The sequence below is a fragment of the Salvia miltiorrhiza genome, chromosome 4, assembly GCF_028751815.1.
Source record: "Salvia miltiorrhiza cultivar Shanhuang (shh) chromosome 4, IMPLAD_Smil_shh, whole genome shotgun sequence".
Taxonomy (NCBI): domain Eukaryota; kingdom Viridiplantae; phylum Streptophyta; class Magnoliopsida; order Lamiales; family Lamiaceae; genus Salvia; species Salvia miltiorrhiza.
The window spans coordinates 52,323,828-52,345,172 of NC_080390.1; the positions used below are offsets into that span (position 1 = coordinate 52,323,828).

The 21,345-nt window shown below is 34.6% G+C and overlaps 2 protein-coding genes across 8 annotated transcripts; one reads left to right on the forward strand and one right to left on the reverse strand.

Moving 5' to 3' along the window:
* The first annotated feature begins 2,055 nt into the window (after positions 1–2,055).
* LOC131020470 (prolycopene isomerase, chloroplastic) lies at positions 2,056–12,433 on the forward strand. 2 transcript variants are annotated; one of them, XR_009100712.1, is made up of 16 exons: positions 2,122–2,999; positions 3,990–4,196; positions 4,281–4,380; positions 4,812–4,894; positions 4,981–5,037; positions 5,114–5,266; positions 5,367–5,445; positions 5,541–5,689; positions 5,776–5,910; positions 6,013–6,126; positions 6,425–6,535; positions 6,650–6,758; positions 7,970–8,195; positions 9,847–10,621; positions 11,013–11,241; positions 12,000–12,433. XR_009100712.1 is itself a non-coding variant. In XM_057949291.1 (13 exons), the coding sequence occupies exons 1-13, from the start codon at positions 2,541–2,543 to the stop codon at positions 8,041–8,043; spliced, it is 1,830 nt and encodes a 609-aa protein (XP_057805274.1). In that variant the 5' UTR covers positions 2,056–2,540; the 3' UTR covers positions 8,044–8,364. The 2 variants fall into 2 exon arrangements, 1 of the variants encoding a protein (XP_057805274.1); XM_057949291.1 differs by lacking the exons at positions 9,847–10,621; positions 11,013–11,241; positions 12,000–12,433 and having other exon boundaries at positions 2,056–2,999; positions 7,970–8,364.
* On the reverse strand, positions 8,294–16,472 carry LOC131020469 (ABC transporter G family member 22-like). Of its 6 annotated transcripts, XM_057949285.1 has the most exons (11): positions 16,321–16,472; positions 15,767–16,160; positions 12,277–12,347; positions 11,595–11,830; positions 11,297–11,452; positions 11,035–11,218; positions 10,286–10,594; positions 9,835–10,122; positions 9,244–9,528; positions 9,051–9,158; positions 8,294–8,986 (listed from the first exon to the last, which is right to left on the reverse strand). In XM_057949285.1, the coding sequence occupies exons 2-11, from the start codon at positions 16,152–16,154 to the stop codon at positions 8,765–8,767; spliced, it is 2,247 nt and encodes a 748-aa protein (XP_057805268.1). In that variant the 5' UTR covers positions 16,155–16,160; positions 16,321–16,472; the 3' UTR covers positions 8,294–8,764. The 6 variants fall into 6 exon arrangements, with proteins under 6 accessions (XP_057805268.1, XP_057805269.1, XP_057805272.1 ...); XM_057949286.1 differs by lacking the exons at positions 15,767–16,160; positions 16,321–16,472 and adding an exon at positions 12,513–12,764; XM_057949289.1 differs by lacking the exons at positions 15,767–16,160; positions 16,321–16,472 and adding an exon at positions 12,689–12,707.
* Positions 16,473–21,345: the final 4,873 nt, after the last annotated feature.

The window sequence follows — 21,345 nt, forward strand, 5'->3', positions numbered from 1 at the left end:
TTCAACTCTTTGATTAATTCTAGTATTAATAAAAATTGTAATAATTTTATTTTCCAATAACTTTTAATCTTGTGCAAAATTTAATTAATCAATATAATTAATTGGAACGAATGGAGTATTTTTTAAAATCACCGCATAAACTATTGTTAGAAAGCAAGATAATATTGTATGGCCAGCCAAAATAATCTCCATACCAAAAACAATATAAATAGTCTCTCACAAAACTAAAAACGTTGTGATTAATTTTTCACCCCCATCAATTCCTACGGAGAAGAAACCAATGGCATCGTCCAGCATTCCCATCGCCGCATTGCTTCTCTCCCTCTGCTCCGCCGCCGCCGCCTTCACCTCCATCGCCGAGGCCCCCTTCTCCTCCTCCCCTGCCCCTGCCCCCGCCCCCGCCTTCGACCAGACCCAAGCCCCAGAGAGCTACAATGTGGCTCCGATGGACGAGCAGGCGATGGACAGCCGGTTCCTGACGGCGCAGATGATCGCCGCCGCGAACAAGGTGGAGATCTTCCTTGCGACGGAGGTGGAGAGGAGGCTCAAGGACCCCGCCGCGGGCGACTCCGAGAGGGAGTGCCTGGCGATCTGCAAGGAGCTGTACGAGAGCGCGGCGGATTCGATGAAGAAAGGGGTGGAGAGCGTCGCCGCCGGCGACTTCGTCAAGGCCAACTTCGACGTCAGCGCCTTCAACACCGACGTCGACACCTGCAGCGACTGCTCCGCCGCTGGATTCGAAAAGTTCGATCAGTGGGCCAAGGGCGTCGCCGGCGACTGCCTCGATAGGATTGTCAAGCACACTAATCGAATTTGAAATCATCAAATTTGATTAGGAATATCATTGTTTCTCCTCCAATATGGAATTCATTCATAATTCATAATAAAATTAAAAATTCATGCCAATATTTGTTTTCTGTTTGCATGGTGTCAATATTATAACGGATGAGATGCTACGTTCCACTTCTATTTCTCATAATATGGGTCCTATTATTATTTTTTATATTTTAGGAGTATTTATTATAAATAAAAAAATTATTGTTATATAGTAATGATAGTATTTATTAAATGAAATGATTTTTTAAAAAATTTATATTCTAATTTCAAAATAATCAATCAAAATTAACATAAATATAAAAATTAACTGTAATTCTAATCGGATTGATAAATAGTTATTTATTGTAAAATTAAATTAAATTACCACACATATTGAACTTGGAAAATATTTTTTTTTAAAAATCTATAATGGAACCCTATATATGATTCCAATTTATATTTAAATATATTTTATGCATAAATCAGTAAACGCTCAACTTTTAATATTACATTTAAATGATAATCACATGCCAATTATATTCATGATAATAGTGGTATGATGAAACATTTCATCGTCCGATCTTAATTTAGAATTGTTTTAGGTGGGCAATTCCACCAAAGTGTGAAGTTATTTTTCACTGTGCAATCTTTTAGAATTTTTTTATACTATGAGCATCCACATTAGTTGAGTGACTTGAGTCATTACGATGATACCTGACTTATTCATGCTTCAGATTCACTTATTATAAGTCTGCATTGACTTGACTCATTTGCCGACTCTATAAAATTTGTTTTGATTTTTGACTTTTTCATTTAATTTAAATGACACAACTTTAAATAACACAATTACTTTAATTAAAATTATATTAATTTAAATTACATAAAATTAAAAAAAAATTAAACATAAATTGAAATAAAGAAAATTGTAGAAGAGAAATGAAAAACATAAAAGCTTTTTCATACACACGCCTTTTATAATTCACGTTGAGCATTTGAGCCTGACTCATATCATCGAGTCAGGACTCGAGCCTTCTTGCCTTGCATCGATCGATTCATGTCAAAAGTTGATTCGAGTCAGTCTTATGAATCGATTGATGTGGTTGCTGTAATATTTATTCAATTTATAACATAATATTTATGGTGCACCTCTTAAAATGGTGAAAATATTAAGCCTCAATTTCCACCAATATACGTAAATATAATTTTATCAGGCTCTTGGTATTATAAGCTGGAGTATTGTGTGTCCCCTGAAGAATAGGGAAATGGAGCCAATACAAAGCTCATAAATAGAATTAAATAATTCTGGAATTCGGTAATGCGAGTTTTTGTCTCATTTAAGAAGAATCAATCTGTAAATGGAATCTTCACCCGAAATAATGCCAATTCATCCACAGCTGAACTCTGAATTTTGCTTCAATTTCCTTCCAAATACTCCCAAATCAGTATTTGATGCAATTAAACCTCTCATTAAACCCAACCGCCGCTCACCTAACTCAATCACACACCAAAATAGCTCAAACTTTTTTCAGCCAAACTATGTTTTTTAAATAGCAGATTTCAATGACTTGGAATAAGGTCATACAAGAATCACTTCCTTTGACAATCTCAGGATTTAGATGGTTTCTTGTCTCATTAGCAGAGGTTCCTGATTCTTGATTCTTATCCATCAAGAATTGCTCTTTTTTGTTGTTGTTTTTGTAAAAATAGTAATCAATATTTTCAAAATGAGCATCGTCAGTTCTGGGGTTTCTTTTCATCAGTCAATTGTAAGTAACTGCAAGCCTGAGGCATTGAGCAACCGAAAACCCAGAAACCAAAGACACAGAAATTTGTGTTTGAACCATTTGAAATCCTTGAATTTAAGTAATGATGGCTTGGAATTTGGGGTCAGCAGGGGCAAGGATGAGAAAAGAGGCAGTCTTTTTAGGTTGAAATCAGCTGTTGATGTTGGCGAAGTGGTAGAGAGTTATGGTACAGGTGAGAGGGATGGCTGCTTCTATGATGCCATTGTTATAGGTTCCGGGATTGGGGGGCTGGTGGCGGCGACGCAGCTGGCAGTGAAAGGCGCCAAGGTTTTGGTCCTGGAGAAGTATGTGATTCCTGGAGGAAGCTCTGGGTTTTATGAGAGGGATGGCTTCAAATTCGATGTTGGATCATCGGTCATGTTTGGTTTCAGCGATAAGGTTAGCTTGTTTTGCATTTGGTAATTGGTATTCCTCTTTATATTAGTTATACGACTACATGAATTCTGATATATGTAGTTGTGAGAACCTTAAGCATTGAGTTCTTATGTCATTTATTGGGGGAATGAGAAGAATGTAGTAATTTGCATAGAATGTCCAAGGTTTGAGAACTAAAGAAGTGTTTGTGTAGGGAAATTCGTCTGTAGTTTGATTCTCCAAGGAAAAGAAAACCAACGAGATTGTCAGTATGTCGTGATGCTTCATTTTCAATTTTTGTTGAGAAACTAAGAAGTGCTCGATATGATCAAAGATTAATTGATGAGTTGTTCTGTGCTGTCTTTATTAAATTACTCCAGGAGGAGGTTGTATAGATATTGAACTTGCTATTTCTCAAAGTTGCAATGTTAGGACTTGTCTCAGTGACCTGTTTTCTTCTACAAATTCATTTAACTAATCAATTATCAACATATTGATTTAAACCAGAAAATGGAAAAGGGTCTTGTAGTGTTTTTCTCCTTTTCAGAAAGCTCTGAACTGGAGGGCACCTGTTAAGGCCTTGAATTTTGTGCAAGCTGCTTTGATCGACTTACATATGCTTTCATGCTTTTTGACTAATGAAGAGCATAGTAGTCGGTTGGAAATTTAGAATTGATATGAAAAATGCCCGACAAACATGAGATGGTTTAGGCATCTTCATTAGGTAGTAATTTCTTAGAACTTTATACTGGTGAACATAGAGAATGAATAGCACAGCTTATATCTCCTTGGGGTGGATGGTTTCATCATATTGTTTATTAGGTCAATTATGGAGTTTAGTTGAACTATGTTCTTTCTTACATGGTGGTCTATCCAAGTGATCCTAATTTACTTTTTCCTAGTTCTTGTTGGTTGTTCATATTTAAATCTGCTGTTGTATAGATGTGATCAAATCTGCTGTTGTATAGATGTGATCATCACTCTTTAAACTCAATTCTCCCATTCTATTTACAGGGAAATTTGAATTTGATCACACAAGCATTAGCAGCCGTGGGATGTAGGCTGCAAGTAATACCTGATCCCACCACTGTTCATTTTCATTTACCTAATGGACTCTCTGTCCAAGTAGATAGAGAATATAGCAAGTTCACTTCAGAACTTATCAGTAAATTCCCCCATGAGAAAGAAGGCATTCTCAAATTCTATGGTGTCTGCTGGAAGGTTTGTTCCGATTAAGGTTATCGTTTGCTTCTCTAGGTTGTTCGTGTCTGAATTAACCTCGCATTCTCTTGGATATATGCTTAGATCTTCAATGCACTGAACTCACTGGAGTTGAAGTCACTGGAGGAGCCAATCTACCTTTTTGGGCAATTTTTTAAGAAGCCTCTTGAATGCTTGACTCTAGGTGATTGGTGCTTTGTTTATATGTTTTACTCTAACATTCTCTCTTAATGCCCACAGCATGAAAAACTATATTAGAGGATATTTATATGTACTTTTACTTTTTCTATCTCTTCCTTGAAGTAATCTGTCTTGCTTGGTTTGTCTTCTCCTGATCTTCGGAGTTCTTTAACCAATGATAAACGTGAAAAAACAACAAAGTTATTTCCAAGAAAAAGAAAGAAAAGAAGCTTATTGTTTATACAGTAATTTACATAAAGTGGCTGTGCTAGATTAGCTATATAGAAGTAATGGGTTATGCAGTTAATATTCTACTTTCTCTTGAACCATATCTCTTGCTAATACAGTTGACCTTATCAATGAATTGCTATACTGTAAGCTGCGAAAGTGCGCACACTTCCTTATGCTGATAGGTGCTTTCCGTATTAATCTCAGCCTACTATCTGCCCCAAAATGCTGGTGACATTGCTCGGAAGTATATCAAGGATCCTGAGTTGTTGTCCTTTATTGATGCGGAGGTGAACTTGCCTAATAAGTTATGCATAAACCAACCATTTTTAACTAAAATTATTTAATTTGTGTTACCAATTTTCTTGCTTTTCAGTGTTTCATCGTGAGTACGGTTAATGCTATGAGGACGCCTATGATCAATGCAAGCATGGTAATCTATTTTATTAATTCTTGCTCCATTTCTAATTTTTCGTTCATTTCCTGTGTTCTGATTTCTCTCTTTCTAGGTTTTATGCGATAGACATTTTGGTGGAATCAACTATCCTGTCGGAGGAGTTGGAGAAATTGCGAAGTCATTAGCAGAGGGGTTGACTAATCAGGGGAGTGAGATACTTTATAAGGCAAATGCAACCAGCATTATCATAGAAGACGGAAAAGCCGTAAGTATACCTGCAAATGGCATCCACTTTGCATTTCACGGTCTGTTTCCCTGAGATCATTAAGGAATAAAAGATAGGATTGACTTGTCTCATTTTATAGGTGGGGGTGAAGCTATCAGATGGAAAGAAATTCTATGCTAAAACCATAATTTCAAATGCCACTAGATGGGATACCTTCGGTGAGTTTCCGAAATTCCATTTAGACTTGCGTGAACTGCTTGCGTTATTTTCTTCATCATTCTAAGCTTTTAAACTGTTGAAACAATTTCTGTAGGCAAGCTCTTGAAAAAAGAAAATCTACCTAAGGAAGAAAAAAGGTTTCAGGAGGCATATGTTAAAGCTCCGTCTTTTCTTTCTATTCACATGGGGGTTAAAGCTGATGTTTTACCACCTGACACTGATTGTCACCATTTCATCCTAGAGGTATAGTGTGGTTTCGAATCATATATATACATGTTCTATGTATTAGTGTATTCTACACCATTTAATGTGGTTTACCTTGGTATTAGGATGATTGGAAAAAACTGGAAGACACTTATGGAAGTATATTTCTGAGCATTCCAACTGTCCTTGATAAATCATTGGCTCCAGAAGGAAACCACATTCTTCACATTTTCACTACTTCTTCTGTTGAGGACTGGGAGGTTTCTTTACGCCTCTTATTCTATTAAAAACATTAGTTTTTTACTTCTAATTTTCTTTTTATTTTTTTCAAGATTTTAATTCAAATGGCCATTTTTCTACAGGGTCTGTCACGCAAAGATTATGAGGAAAAGAAAGAGCGTGTGGCCAGAGAGATAATTAATAGGCTTGAGAAGAAATTATTTCCTGGACTTAAGTCATCTATAGTTTTTCAGGAGGTATCAACACTTACTCCACAACATTGGTTTTTGGGCTTGAAGCATAAAGTTTTTTATTAGAACTTCTAGATTGATATATGGGTTCAGTGATGAATTCCTGAAAATTAATTAAAATAATTTTCACTGGACATTAATAAATAATTTAAGAGTTGTCTGACAAAAAAATTATATTATGATTGTATCTTCATTGGGCAACTAGTAACCTGGTAATACAAACAAAATTATATTACGATGGCCTGTTCATGTCAGTTCAAGACACAAATTGTTATATGTCTAGTGATGCTTCCGAATATGGCAGGTGGGGACACCAAAAACACACAGGCGATATTTGGCCCGTGATAGTGGCACTTATGGTCCAATGCCTCGCACAACTCCAAAGGGCTTATTGGGGATGCCCTTCAACACAACGGTACGTTAACCAAATATAAACTGGTGCTGTCGCTACTCAACCAGTGAATCTGACATGTTTTATCAGTTTTTACCTCTGCAACTTATCTGGTTTGTTTTCTGATGGAGTTTGCAGGCTATTAATGGTTTGTATTGTGTGGGAGATAGTTGCTTTCCTGGGCAAGGTGTCATAGCTGTAGCTTTTTCAGGAGTTATGTGTGCACATCGAGTGGCCGCTGATTTAGGTCAGTTTTTTGAAATTGTTTCTCATAACTTAAGGTAGATGTTGCTGTTGTATTTGATGCAGTTGTTTATTGAGAAATTTTTATTCTGTTCTTTCATTCGGTTTCTAGGAAATTTTGGATTAAATATTATTGAGGAAAGATGAAATGAGTTTCTTGATTACATAACAGATAAATAAGAAAGGAAGAAGGGAAAATAATTATTTTTCTGTCAACGTCTCTGATAAGAGTCAAGGGTAATCGTGTGATGAAGCGAGAGATTACCAGCATAAAATACTTGAATTGAAGGAAGCAAAATGAGAATGAGACACTTTCCTTCTGGAAGAGTCACAAATTGCCGCTAATGTTGAACAGTTCTTTCTAATCCCAAGACACTTTCCTTCTGGAAGAGTCACAAATTGCCGCTAATGTTGAACACTTCTTTCTAATCCCAACTAACAGGTTTCATCATATTCAAGAAAATTGCTAGAAACTTATAAAAGAAAGTTTGTTATTTAGATGCTAAAGTAACTACTAACTAGTAACACACCAAGCTTAAATTATATCATCAAATTTTATTCGGGAACCAGAATGAGATGTTGTACTTGGACTGCTCTGGTACTATGTGAAGCAGTAAAATATAGAAACATATAGGAGAGAAGAATAAACTGTATATTCACATAAGAGAGCCTCCCATATATATGGAGTAGAAAGCTCTGGTTACTACTAGCTTAAATCTATTCTTAAAATAACAATAGATAAATAAGGACAACCTAGATACAATAATATTCTGTAACGGTACTAATGGATGAACTATAGATTCTAATACCTAGAAGCCTTGCCTTTTTTTTTTTTTTCCAATTAGTGATCAGTATATAGTTGAAAATAGGTGGACAATAAATTGTATTTATTGAGGAATAAAGGTATGAGAAGGAAAACAAAGTCAAAGTTTTATATGGGAAAGTTGTTAGCTTGATGAGGGAGATGGAAAGTGAATACATAACTTGCCTGTAACGATATGTATGCTCAAGTAGAGGCGGCAGAAGAAAGCAGACAAAAGAAAAATACTAATTTATCGTTTCCACAATTTTCTGCTTTTGGAACTGCAGCTTGCAGTTTATAACATTTTTTGTCGATTGGCTAACACTAAGCAAATTATCAATAATTTCTTATGAGTGGATAACAATTAACTGTAATTGTTTCGTGTTGTTGAACTCCTTTCCCACTTTATGCAGGATTTGAGAAGAAAAACCCTGTTCTTGATACCGCTCTCCTTCAGCTACTTGGTTGGTTCAGGACTTTAGCATGAGAAGTTTCATATGAGAAGTCAGCAAAAATGTCGAGACTTAATAGGGATGGCGTCATACCAAATCAACAGTCTCGAAGAGCAATAAGATGCCATCAAACACTGTTAGCTACTTTTTCCTTATGTTGATAGAGAGGTGAAGAAACCAGCTTGAGGTACTTTTACCTTGAGTTTACTTTAGTAAAACTACTGAAGTATTTTACTTTTGAAATAGATGCTGTAAGTCATGTACTGCAGTTCCATACCAACTTAATTGTACAATATAGATAGATTGATGAGATTGACATACTGTGACCAACCCCAAATGAGGAATATTTTGATTCACATCTTGGGTGTTGGTCGGGAATGGCGAAAGTAGCCGAACATTAAGTACAATATATACAATCATCTTAACAAAAAATACTATTTCCTATGTGTTCTTCTCAATACAATCCGAAAACCAAACATAGCCTTAGAAAAGAGGGTGAAAACTTTCATGGCACTGCTTGAACTTGTCAGACTTTGCTGGAAACTTTCTTTTCAGTGAATCCTGCATAAGTATCTTGAGAGAAATCCATGCAATGATGTTTATGCTAATCTTAGCCAAATTGTGGTTGTACGACCTCTCTTAGAGGCAAGAGTTTCAATATAGTCTTGTGGCCAGATGATTTGTTAGCTAACTAAAGCCTTGAAAACAAAAAACTGTGCTGTGGCAAAGCCGATAATAATATGGCTTTGTGGACACTTAAGCTCCTGGCTGGAGTTTCATCCTTCGCAAAGATAGGTAAGCTAGTAGTCTGTAGCCTACCACCATTGCTACCAGCACTCCAACTTCCTTGTAACCGTCGTCTATTCTGACCCCATTGATCGTATCACTTATGTGCTCGTACTGTACTTTCAGGAGAAGTTTGTAGGTATGGTAATTGAAGGAGAGATAGCGAAGCCACGATATGAACACCGGAACATTCTGCAAAATGATTTCCCCATTAATTGTTGAGTAAAGTAAATTACTTCATAATTTCTGTGGTTACCTTCACAAAGTATCCTCCAGCTAACATGAAGGTCATTACTGTGACCGAGGCCAGCGTTGTTGCCCTCTTTAAATCCATCAGTGTAGCACCAATGGCTAGCCCCAGCCCCTGCATCAATTTTTACTCTATGTTAACGATTCATGTTATGTATCCGAATCACTACAATAATCTCATAAATGGAGAAAGGGCATACCTGAGCTGCTACAATGCAGAGAAAAACTGTCCCTACAGTGAGGAAAAAGGAACCAGCATTCATTCGTAACCCTGCCATGAAATATACAACCACGAGGAAAAGTACTGGCAATACTAGGTCGAGTGGAAGGTCGCTTGTCGTTCTTGCCACAAAATATGCACTCAATCTGTACATGTCAGCTGCTCGTTCCTTGCTCAGCATAGCCCTCTCTTGGGGAAATGTAAAGATGGCTGTGAAAACCGGGAAAAATCCCCAAAACACAGCAATGAAGAACAGTAACCCTGCCTGCAAAAGTTCGTTGCATTTAGATTAATTTTTTATTCTATAGCTTGTTGGTGAACATACCAGATTGAGTCACTTCATTTGACTAAAAGTATCATCCTACCGGTCTTTATTTGAACCTCCTCTCTCTTTTATTTCATTATACCTTCATTTTGGCAGATTAAACAATGTACTCTTGATGTGGATTTGCTGTTACAGAATTTATTTACTGACACAGTTTTGCTTAGACAATTCATTATTGCTATTATCATTCCAGTTTGAGAATTATGAATCAGCTTATGTTTAGAAGATGAAAATATGTTTACTTACCTGATCTTGCAGTTCTTTGGGATTATTGCTGCCAGATTGCCACCATAGTAATCCCAAAATAGTTGCGGTTGCAAGAACCTGAAATACCCTCAACCAGCTAAAATAGTCGTGCCTTCGTTCTTTAAGTCCTCTGCAGAATAGAATGGAGTACTGTTCAAACCAGCTTGCTCCCCATTCTCTCTTTGCAGAACATACTTTGGCCTTAATCTCGTCATCTACGGGTGTTGGGTTTTTGAGTTTCTTCTTCTCATTTTCAGCTACCCGTGTTTCATAAGCCTCCACAAGATACTGCTTAACAATGGTAACATTAACATATGAGGAAAGCAATAATTTTGTTCTTTATGAAATGTTGCGTATCATATAATTTATGTTTATAGTTTTGAGATATTGAGATACTGGTTGAACTGTGATTTCTCTAGTTCTTTTGGTGATTGAATGAATTATCTTTTACCTCGTGCACAACTGCTGGAGCTGGTTTTCCACTCTTTGTTTCTGTTGTGGAGTTCCCCATTTGCACTTTGTCCTCCAATTCCGAGGGGACAGAAATGTCTGTTACGTTTCCATTTGCGAGGTCGAGCATGAACTCTGCAGGGTTCATTGCAATAAGAGGGGAACAGCCTATGGATGAGAAGTAAACCATTGCTTCTGACACCTTTCCAAAGTAAAGCAGACTCCCTTTGCCGAGAAGAATCAGCTTGTCGAACTTAAGGAAGAGTCTGCTTGATGGCTGGTGAATTGTGGTAACCACTGTTTTGCCAGCCTGCCATGATGACAAATTGGACACGCGGTAACTCACAAGTCCTTAATCTTTAGTATACTAAATTACTTATATGTAGGGTTAATTGTGAGAAAATAACATAACATTTATCTGAATTTGTAATTTTCGCATGATTTTTTAACGTTGCAATTACAACACCTTCGTTTTAATTTTAGCAATTACATATCCCCAATATTTTGATTACTCCATGTCTGATATTTATCTCGAAAATGATCTAGTTTTATTGCTGGAAAAACTGAGGATGTTGTAATTGCAAATTAAATAATTATAAGGTGGTGTTATAATTGCAATGTTTTGAAAGTCGTGTAAAAATTTCAAATTTGCTGTGTTATTTCAGGATATTAACCCCATGTATGTATATGACCACAGAATAACATATTGATGTTAATCGTTGGAACAGAATTATGGCTGTCTATTTGTACCTCGGCTATATCGTGCAATGTGTCCACAATCCTCAAAGCAGTAGTGGAATCCAGGCCTGAGGTGGGTTCATCTAGGAACAAGAGGGACGGGTTGATAATTATCTCGTTTCCGATGCACACACGCTTCCTTTCTCCACCCGAGACTCCCCGGACGAAGGAGCCGCCAATCATTGTGTCTTGGCAGCTGGTGACATACATTGCTGAAAGGTCAGTCAATTTCACAAATATCTGTTCATAGCTAACAAACTAGCTAGCTAGTTACCTCTCTAGTCCCAGCTCGTATATAACATCCGATGCCCTTTGATCTTTTTCCTCTTTCGTCAAAGTCTTTGGAAGCCGTAGCCGAGCTGCATACGTCAGCGTCTCCCTCACTGTAAGATGAGGAAAAAGAACATCGTCTTGAGTCACGAACCCTATCCTGTGATATTTTCAATGTCATTACTTGCTTGATGCCAAGAATTCCATATCAAAGTAGTTCCAAGTTTTTTTATTTTTTATGTTTTTGAGTTGGGGGAAAGGGTAGTCCACTGTTTGGGAAGGGACAAAGAGTAGATAGGTACCTGCACTTTAGGGACTTGGAATATGCTTGATCGTTGTATGTGATCGAGCCACCGTGGGCGGGTTCTGTGACTCTCCCTCCCAGTAGACTCAGCAATGAAGTCTTTCCACTCCCAGATGGCCCCATGAGGGCCAAAACTTCCCCTGGAGCAACATAGCCATTGATCCCATACAAAATATCTTTCTCCACCGTCGACGTCATGTTTTTTAGGATCACCTTGTAAGTTACATCTGTGAACTGCACATTTTTAGGAGACGAAAATATATGATGTGTTGTTTAAGGTCATTGCAAGAAAACTGTGGGACTACACACACTACTGCATCATCATTCTATTTCTGGCCTAAGATCATATAAGATGCATGTTTTTGTGTACATTGCATTTGTTATACTATTTGTTTGAAAGCAGGTTGTAGGGAAGTCTTGTACAAAAATGCCATGGAAAATGAGATTCTGTACAAGACTGAACCTGATGACATAATAGCATAATGATTTGAGTTGCATTGATCTCAAGCTAGATAAACACCTCCATCTCTTTAATCTCCCTGTCCAAATAGATGGTGTCACACATCAATCTGTGGATCCTTCTAGAAAGTACCCGGCTGGGACCGACCGTGTTTCGACACGTGTACTCTATCTCGAAAGACAAATGAAAGAGATTTATTGAGTATTTGTGTGTATGTTACCTTGAGGTAGATTGGTATTGTGGGTTCTGTTTGGAGTCTCTTCTTTTGCCTGCCTGCCTCAAGATCTTCAGCTGCAACCATTTTATCAGACAACTAATTATTTGTCGTGACACAGAATGCATGCAATTCAAGATTTAATGAGCTACGAGCAAGTAAATTCAGCTGTAGTATTAATATCTCGTAATAATAATAGTAATAGCTTAACACGGGATAATGAAATTTGGATGAGAACGCACAACTCTTATATACAATGGTATTTTCTTCTGCAATGTTGAAGGAAGAAGTTGTCTTCCACCAACAACACATCATCAACCTATATGTCTCAAATCTTCTACAGAAAAATATAAGTGTATCGATGCCATGAAAAATATAATACTACTATATAACTTGAAAAATGAAAATATAATCATACCTCACTTTGAAGCTTATGATATTAAGTGTTTGTGAAAACGGTTTGGTTCCTCTGTCTCACGGTTCGCTGTGTTCCACTACCAAAATTCACCATTTTTTATGATATTTATTAAAAATAAAGTTTTTTTTTTTTTATAATATAATGAACCCTTAACATGTACGACTAAGATATATAAAAAAAAAAAACATGTACGACTAAGAATCAGAGCTTACAAAAATTGTAGCATTGCAAATTAAATGTTGGAAGAATAACTAAAAACCTTATTTGGTAATGAGCCCTAATAAAAATATTTATAAAAATTAAAACATACTCCCTCCGTCCCACTGTAAGTGAGACCTTTTTTTTGGGCACGAGAATTAAGAAATGTGTATTTTATGTGTAGTTGAAAAAGTGTAAAGATGTTTAAAGAAAAAAACTTTTACCCAAAAAGGAAAGAGTCTCACTTACAGTGGGACGCTCAAAATAGAAAGAGTCTCAGATACAGTGCCGGGACGCAGGGAGTAATATATTAAAATTGAAGAAAAATAAGAAGATTTTTTTTTTGACAGGATACGGCATAGAAAATCCCAAAAATGTTGACGGAAGAGAGTCAAGACATACCAGAATTATTAAAAATTGGTAAAAATTTAGATTTGTTATGGATGTTGGACATTGTCAGATGTCAGCCATTGTCAGGTAAATAAATCCGGCTCTAATAGTTTCTTGTTGCAGTTTAAAAATTTATTCAGACATACACGAGATTCGTTAAAACCTGCCAATATTTACGTCTGTACATGCAATTATTGCGATCTATTTCTTCAAAATAAAAATAACAAGCTTTGTTTTCTAGGAAATGTTCTTTCAAGAAGAACTCATAAAAATGTATTTTGCACAACCGGAGTTTATAGCTTATCAGTATATATTGGCTAGGGGTAATCCATAAAAATAAGTTTATTCCACCACATGAATCTATTAAAAAAAATCACAATAGTTAAAAATAAGTTATAATATTATGAAAATACACAATCATCAAAGTGTCAATAACACATATACATGTTCAATAACATAAACAAGAGAGGTAACTAGATAGTACTTGAGAGGGAATATAATGTGAAGAATCAGTTGATATATAGGCTCAACATTAGGATCAATTAGTACATAAAATTATTTATTTTTGCTATCATAAACTATACTCTACAAATTTTAATAAATAAAAAGGTTAATTGTATGTACTTATATGAAGTATACCTAAATTTAATTTTTAACTAATAGGATTGTTATATTTTGTCAATAAATACACTTTGCATCTTATAAAATTCGGGCCCGATTTAAAATTTTGGACACATTTAATCCTACGTAGACATTAGAATTTAATTAGGTGGCATTTTTATATGAGCTAGTTATGACGAAGATGATTACAGATGTTATAACGTTCACGTAATAATCCAACGTCCACATAGAATAATATATTATCGAAATTTTAATTCAAGCCGAATTTCAAAAACTTTCAAAGTTTATAATTAATAAAAATAATATTTTAAATTTTAAATTTATAATTTTATGCAATTAATCCAAAATAAAATTGTGTACAAATAATATGTGCAAGTGTCCTTGGCAGAGCACAGGGACCCATGAGGTCGCCAAACTACTCTGGGCCTTACAATTGTACACAGATAAATAGGATAAGCAGCGACGACAGTTGTCAATTATTTGATTTGGTGGAGAATTTTGTGTACCCGCACCCAATCCCTCTACCTAATTTTGTTTTATTTCTAAATCAAAATTTGTGCTTCTTCCAAAAACATTTGTCACACACTAACACTAACAGTGACTAAATCTACGTACATATATGTTCCATCATTTGGAAAATCTTGTCCTATCATAGTCTTTCATGGTCATGAACAAGAAAAATTAATTGAGCGGAGCGTACACCCATCCTTATCCGTCTCAAACAATAACATTCTCATTATTTATTTCGGAAACTGCCGAAATTTGGGGTGGAAGACAGAACAAAATAGTTTCATTTTCAAGAGAAAGTCTCTCCAAGGGTGAGCATCCGGTTTTCGGAACCAAATCAAATTGAACCGAATTAATTGAATAAATCAAATCAAAAAACCGTATATTTATAAATAAATATATGTGTTAATATATTATTATACAAATATAATTTGATTTTCAATTTTGTTTGATTTTTACAAAACTAAACCGAATCGAACTGAAAAATCAAATTCTTTAAAAAAATAAAATTGAACCAAACAAAAAAATTGAAAAAATCGAACTATATATAATTTAATATTTTAGTTTAGATTGATTCGATTATTCAGTTTTGATTATTTGTATGACTCCGAAGTCTCTTTGCTTCGAAAAAAAAAGAAGGTTTGTGCTTTTTGTGAAAGTAGTTTAGGGGACCAATTCTCCATATCTCTATCTCTCTCTCTCTAGGACTGACTCCAAAAATGAAAATTTAACGTGATCAGTTGTTTGGTTAGATTCATGATTCGTGCATGTGTCGTGCTCTTTTGTCTTTATGGAACATACATGGCCTCGCACCTGTGTTCACTCATGCATGCATATACATATATCTAGAGAGAGAGAGAATCACAGGAAATCTTCTAGGTTACTCTTTCCACAACCTAATATGAGTAGTATTAATTTGAAAATAACTGAAAACAAGCTTCTCTGTAATTTCGATTGCATGTATATCATAAAAATATTGATCAATTTAATTTAACTGCAAAAAAAAAGGGTATTAATATACGTAAAACGTACACATACAAAATTAGATTTAACTGTTTTCTTTTCATTGGCTATAATAAGTTGCCTTTGGCAGAGGGAAAAGCTGCAGTGTAAGGATTCACATTATTTTGGAAGCAATGTTGGGCTCTTAGAGAAGTGTAGTTAATGTTATCTGATGGCTGCTATCACAAGTTCCTTATTGAGCATCAATCCTCGCCTAAATTATTGATGAAATAAAATAAAATACGAGATTTAAATTAAGACCAAAATCACGTACCAATTGAACTAATTAAATGACACATAGGAAAGAACAGTAAATATAAATTGCTTACATAAATGTGGAATGTATGAGAGAGGACTAACCGATTTCGTCGTCGCTAAACGGCTTGGAATCGGCGATCTCGTCGGCGGGGACTTGGAAGCCGGTGAAGGAGAAGGAGAGGCCGAAGCTGGCGCTGGAGGCGCGGCTCAAGGCGGCGCCGCTGTTCAAGTCGTCGACGTCGAATTTCATCTGAGCGCTCCTCGACTTCCGAATGTGAGTGTTCCTCCCCACGCTGCCGCTGCTCCGCCCAGGCGACGCCGCCGCCAGCCGCCGGCTCGACATCCGCGACAGGTTGCCGCTGCTGTCGGCCGCCGCGTCGCCGGACGACACCGGAGACTTCATCGCGCCCAGAGCCGCCGCGATTGTCTCCACCAGCTGGTCGGATTTCGTCCGTATAAGACTCGTCGTCGAGTTCGTCGTCTTCTCCATTGCTTACTGTAAATAAAATTAGAGATTTATTAAGCAACTCTGCATGCGAATTAAAATCGAATAAAACTAATTATTTTTTTTTGCGACAGAATAAATAAAATGACTCCATGATTTTCGGGATGATATGTAATCATGCAGTAGGTAAGAGAGGAACAGTTGGACTTACAAGTTGCGTGGCCAAATTTTTTAGAGAGAGGAGTTTGTTGAAGTGTTATCATAAATGTGAAGGGTTTTTGTAATATATAGGGGAAAGGGGCGATAGAGAAATTTGAGAATAGTAGTTAAGTTGCATGTGAGCCCCTAAACTTTGTGAAAATTAGTAAGGTCACAAATTTCCACATTTTATTGAAAATTACAGGACATAAATGCAAAAGATAGGATAAAGGGTATGAATATGATGGAACCAAGTGTTGGCATTGCACGGCTCTACGATGCAAGTGGGGATTTAATTTTTATTTATAACAAAGTTGTAATAAGCTTTCCAAGTTACTAGATCTCTTTACTCGCTTGGAGTATTGAAATAAAATAATTGTCGCATGACTAATTGACATAGAGGGTGTTTAAAATAGGTTATAAGTTGTTTAGGAGTTTATAAGCTCCTTTAAAGTGTTTGGCAAAAGAGCTCCTAAAGAGAGCTTATAAGCTGTAAAATTAAGCTCTCCAAAAAATAAGTTCATCTATCATAACTTATTTTCTCATTTTTTTTTAAGCAACACTCATTTTACAAAAATAATTCAACTTAATTTTTTTATTTTCATTATATATCATTCTAATTTTTTTTTCTTTTCAATTTTTTCTATCTAACAAAAATTTTCTCTTTCTAACTTATAAGCTCAATTATCCAAACACTTTGACAACTTATAGGATCATAACAAACTAATCTTATAAGCTCCAAGAGCTTATAAGCTCTTTAAAATAAGCTTAGTCAAACACTCTCATAGCAAGAGATCAAAATTAGCTATTGTGTAGTAATAAAGTGATTAATGTTTAAAATAAAAATTTTAAGTTCAAATTTATCATGGCACAAACTCTTAAATTTAATAGTATTACTCCCTCCGTTCCACTTTAATAGGCTAATTTCTTTTGGGCACGAAGATTAAGAAACTTAGTACTTTTTAGTAACTTTTTTACTTAAAATGAAAAATGAGCCTATTGGAGTGGGACAGAGGGAATACTGTTATAAAAAAATACCTATTTCCTGGTACGTGTTGGGATAAAACATGCCAAGTATAACACTGATAACAAAACTTTTTCTCAACTTCTTTTTTTTTAGGAAAAAATAGTTATACTAAAAAAGAACGTATATAGTATGTCACGAACCCTAGTTTTTTCATTTTTATTTTTTAAGCTTATAAATTAAAATGTGGGGTTTCATACATAATTTGTATTAGAAAATTTAGCGCATCTCTAAATTTTAATTAATTAATAAGAAGGTTTTCTCTTCTTTGTTTCATAAATAAGAGGCATACACATCCATTCAACAATTCAAGTAATGTCTTTTCTTTTTCAATCTGAAAAGGCTATTAAAAAATTATTATATTTTCAATCGAAATCCAAGCTCGCTCGATTACTAAAAATTAAATATACTTACATATGCATAGATATTTACATAGAAACCTTTAGCAGAAAAATGATCATGCAAGCACATTGGAAACATGGAATTTGACCAAAGCAAATATGTATGTCTCTCTAAATTGGCAACTGTTAAGACTATGTTTTAGTCATACGCCAATTTATTGGGAGCCCGTACAAATGCACATCAACTGCACGCACTACTCATTCAATGCTCACGAAATTAAGAAACATGAAACAACAATTTCGTAGATGCTATACACAAGTTAATAATGTGTACTTTTACAAATTATGCTATATTTGTGATATATATTTATATATGTTAATTTATAAAAATAATTAATCAGGATTTAATATATATCTAGCTATGTAATTTTGACCGATAACTTATGTCCATCATATCATTCATACGTATCATTTTGTCAGTAGTAATAACTAATAAGTATATCTAATTAACCGTGTTCATGTTTAGTGGCCAACCCAATTATGTATTCTTATTACTTATTCTATACTTTATGCCATTTCCGGTCATAAAAATTACACGATACATTAATTAAATTATGTGGGTATTTGATTGAGCTTATAAGCTTCTTAAAACAACTTATAAACTAATTTAATTATTTTTTCATAACCTTAAAAACAACAATTATTTTATAAAAATAACCCCTACCATAGTTTGTTCTCTGCATCATGTACCTTTCTTATAATCTCATTTTTTTTTCAATTTTTTCTGGTTGATTATGATTTTTTCTCTATAACTTAAATTTTCTCTCTAATTTATAAGCTCAATATCCAAACACTTTGACAATTTATAAGTCTTAATATATCATCTTATAAGCTCTTGAATAATTTTTTTTATATAAACTGTTAAGCTTTCTAAAATCAGCTTAGTCAAACATCCTCTATATATCGCGATTCTCGAGCTTCACTAAATAATGGTTACATGGAGATTTTAGCTGAAAAACTCAAAGTGAACCATATATACTCCACCCGTCTCTCAAATAACTTCTTACTTCTTAGGAGGCAGGGACACGAGTTTTTAAGGCGAAGTTGTTGAGTGTATTGGAAAGGAAAGTTATTTGGGGGACGGCCTAAAAAGGAAAATTAAGAAGTTATTTAAGGGACGAAGCAAGTACAGCCTTGGGAAAATGATGGAGTAAGTGAATTATTTGCATATACTCGGAAACCCTAATAGTCTTCATCCCGTGGAGTCCAATCGATCTCCACCTTACAAGTGTCCGGTCGAGCACTTCATTGTGTGTGTGTGTGGAATATAGACAAGTCTCATCATGATGAAGATGGAGTAGGATTAGGCTTAGGTGTCTCTATAAATCAAACTTTTGGCATTAATGTTGTTTAACCTCATTAGGTAATTGATATGCCGCCTCATGAAATCATGGTGGAATGGCGACAACATATACATGTAATACACTTACATGCAAGGACGAGGAGCTTTCCTTCTTTAATATTTTGAGGCCATCTTAGCTTGCCTCTTTGCTAGGGCATCATCATCGCCTTTGCAAATTTCTTAATCATGTACCACCTTTTTTTTTCCTTTTCAGACATATGGAATTTCTCCCTCTATTTCGACGATATATATATATAATATGGCCCATCTTTTTGTTTTCTGCTAATTTTGGTAAATATGATAGGCGTCTGAGTTTGATTTTATCCATATTATTTTTAGCATTTTGTTCTTCGTCGTCATGGTTTCATCATCGTTGCGCTCAGCTATAATATTCATTTTTTTTATTGAATTTATCTTCTAATTACGGCAAAATTAACTTCTATAGACTAATTAATTAATTATTGAGATATGGGAATTTTATTAATTCATAATGATAAATTAATTATTTATCAATTTATAGACTGTCGCCTTAATTTCGAAAACTATAATTTTAGAACAAGTTAATTATAATGTGTAAAAAAAAGATAAATAATGCTATAATGTATTAAATTAAATAGAATATTCATGCATAATACAGAATGATTTAAATATATGAGCTATCATAATGAAATGGATGTCAATAACTTGTTAGATTACTCAGGTGAAAATGCTCAGTATTCAAAGATTCAAAGTTTTGAGGAAATTATGGCTCATATTATTGAATGTCCTAATGATGATCAAAACTTGAAGCAATCACACAAAAAGAAGCTTTGAAAGTGGCACCAACTCTTCTACTGCATTGAAGAATTTGATACCAAAACTTATAATTGCAATTAGAAAAGTTAGGGATGAAATTCACCTAAATTTTAATTTCATTAATTATCAAACAATATATTCATATTTTAACAAGTTACTATAGTATTTATAATTATAATATTTAAAAAAATATTTTATTTAAATATTGACGAGGTATTTATAAAAGGGATATATTCTACAAAAATTCTTTATTTTATTATGTTATTTAAATTGATGACTTTTTTCTAAAATTGGCACAAATCAGAATTTAAAAAAAAAATTAAAAATTAATTATTTATCGAGTTTTATTTAAATAAATTTTATTGCATCTCTCCTATTTTGACATTATTATGAAGCTCAGTTTGCATTCATGCTAATTACTAATAACCATGTCGAGGATTGAATGCGTTTTTATTACTATAATGCATCATATGCTAGGTGTAACCTCCGACTATTCTTTCGATATCTGAATCAAATCAAATAATTGTTTGGGGGGGGGGGGGGGGGTTCGCCTTTCAAATTGTCAGTTCTTAATTTTAAAAAAATAACGATACCCACTTGTTGTTGATCAAAGACTCCTTTATGTCTATCCATTCTATATAAGGATAAAAGGCATATTCTTTTAAGCAAAATTCTATGAGTTACTATTTTTATAATTCTATTTATCGCTTTTTTTTTTCAGAGTTTCTTAATACAATTTGTGAGAAATTCAATTAGAATAAATAATATCTTTCACCTATTAATGGGTATATACATTATGCTCGCATTATTAACATAAATTACGTACATTCTAAAAATATTGATGATCCATAGAAATGCACTTGTGATATCGACATATACTTATTCCATCCCATAAAAAAATATAAATATGGAACTTATCAGGAAAAGAACTTACACATATTCGAAGATGAGGATTAAAAATAAAACCTATAAATTTCAATTTAATTAAGAATTTAGAAACACTCCTAATCCTAATCATTTACAATAGCTTGCAAACCATCGTTAGAAGAAAAAAGGCTACGAAATAGCCTTTAAGGCGTTGTTGTACGACACATTCAACCTGTAATTAAAACATTGAGGGTGCATTATTTTCATAGAAAAAGTAGAAAATATATTTATTTTTTCACTCTTTTCACATATCTTATATGATAGATAATTTTCATTTGATATTAATTCAATTGGAAAGGGGAATTAATTTGCCGTAATGCTTCTAATGAGGTCCCTGGTTGCTTCCATTTTTCCGGTGGCGCATTACATGAAGCCGTTTGGCTCTTATTATTGCTCTCGAACGAGCTTTTGAGTCTGGTCGGCAACTCATTTGGATTACGTGGGATTTGATGTATGTGATTCAACTTCTCTCTACTCGGTCTCATGCGGTCCTTTGGCATTTTAAAAGTATAGATGGAATCAAATTCTTAATCTTGCTACTAATATCGA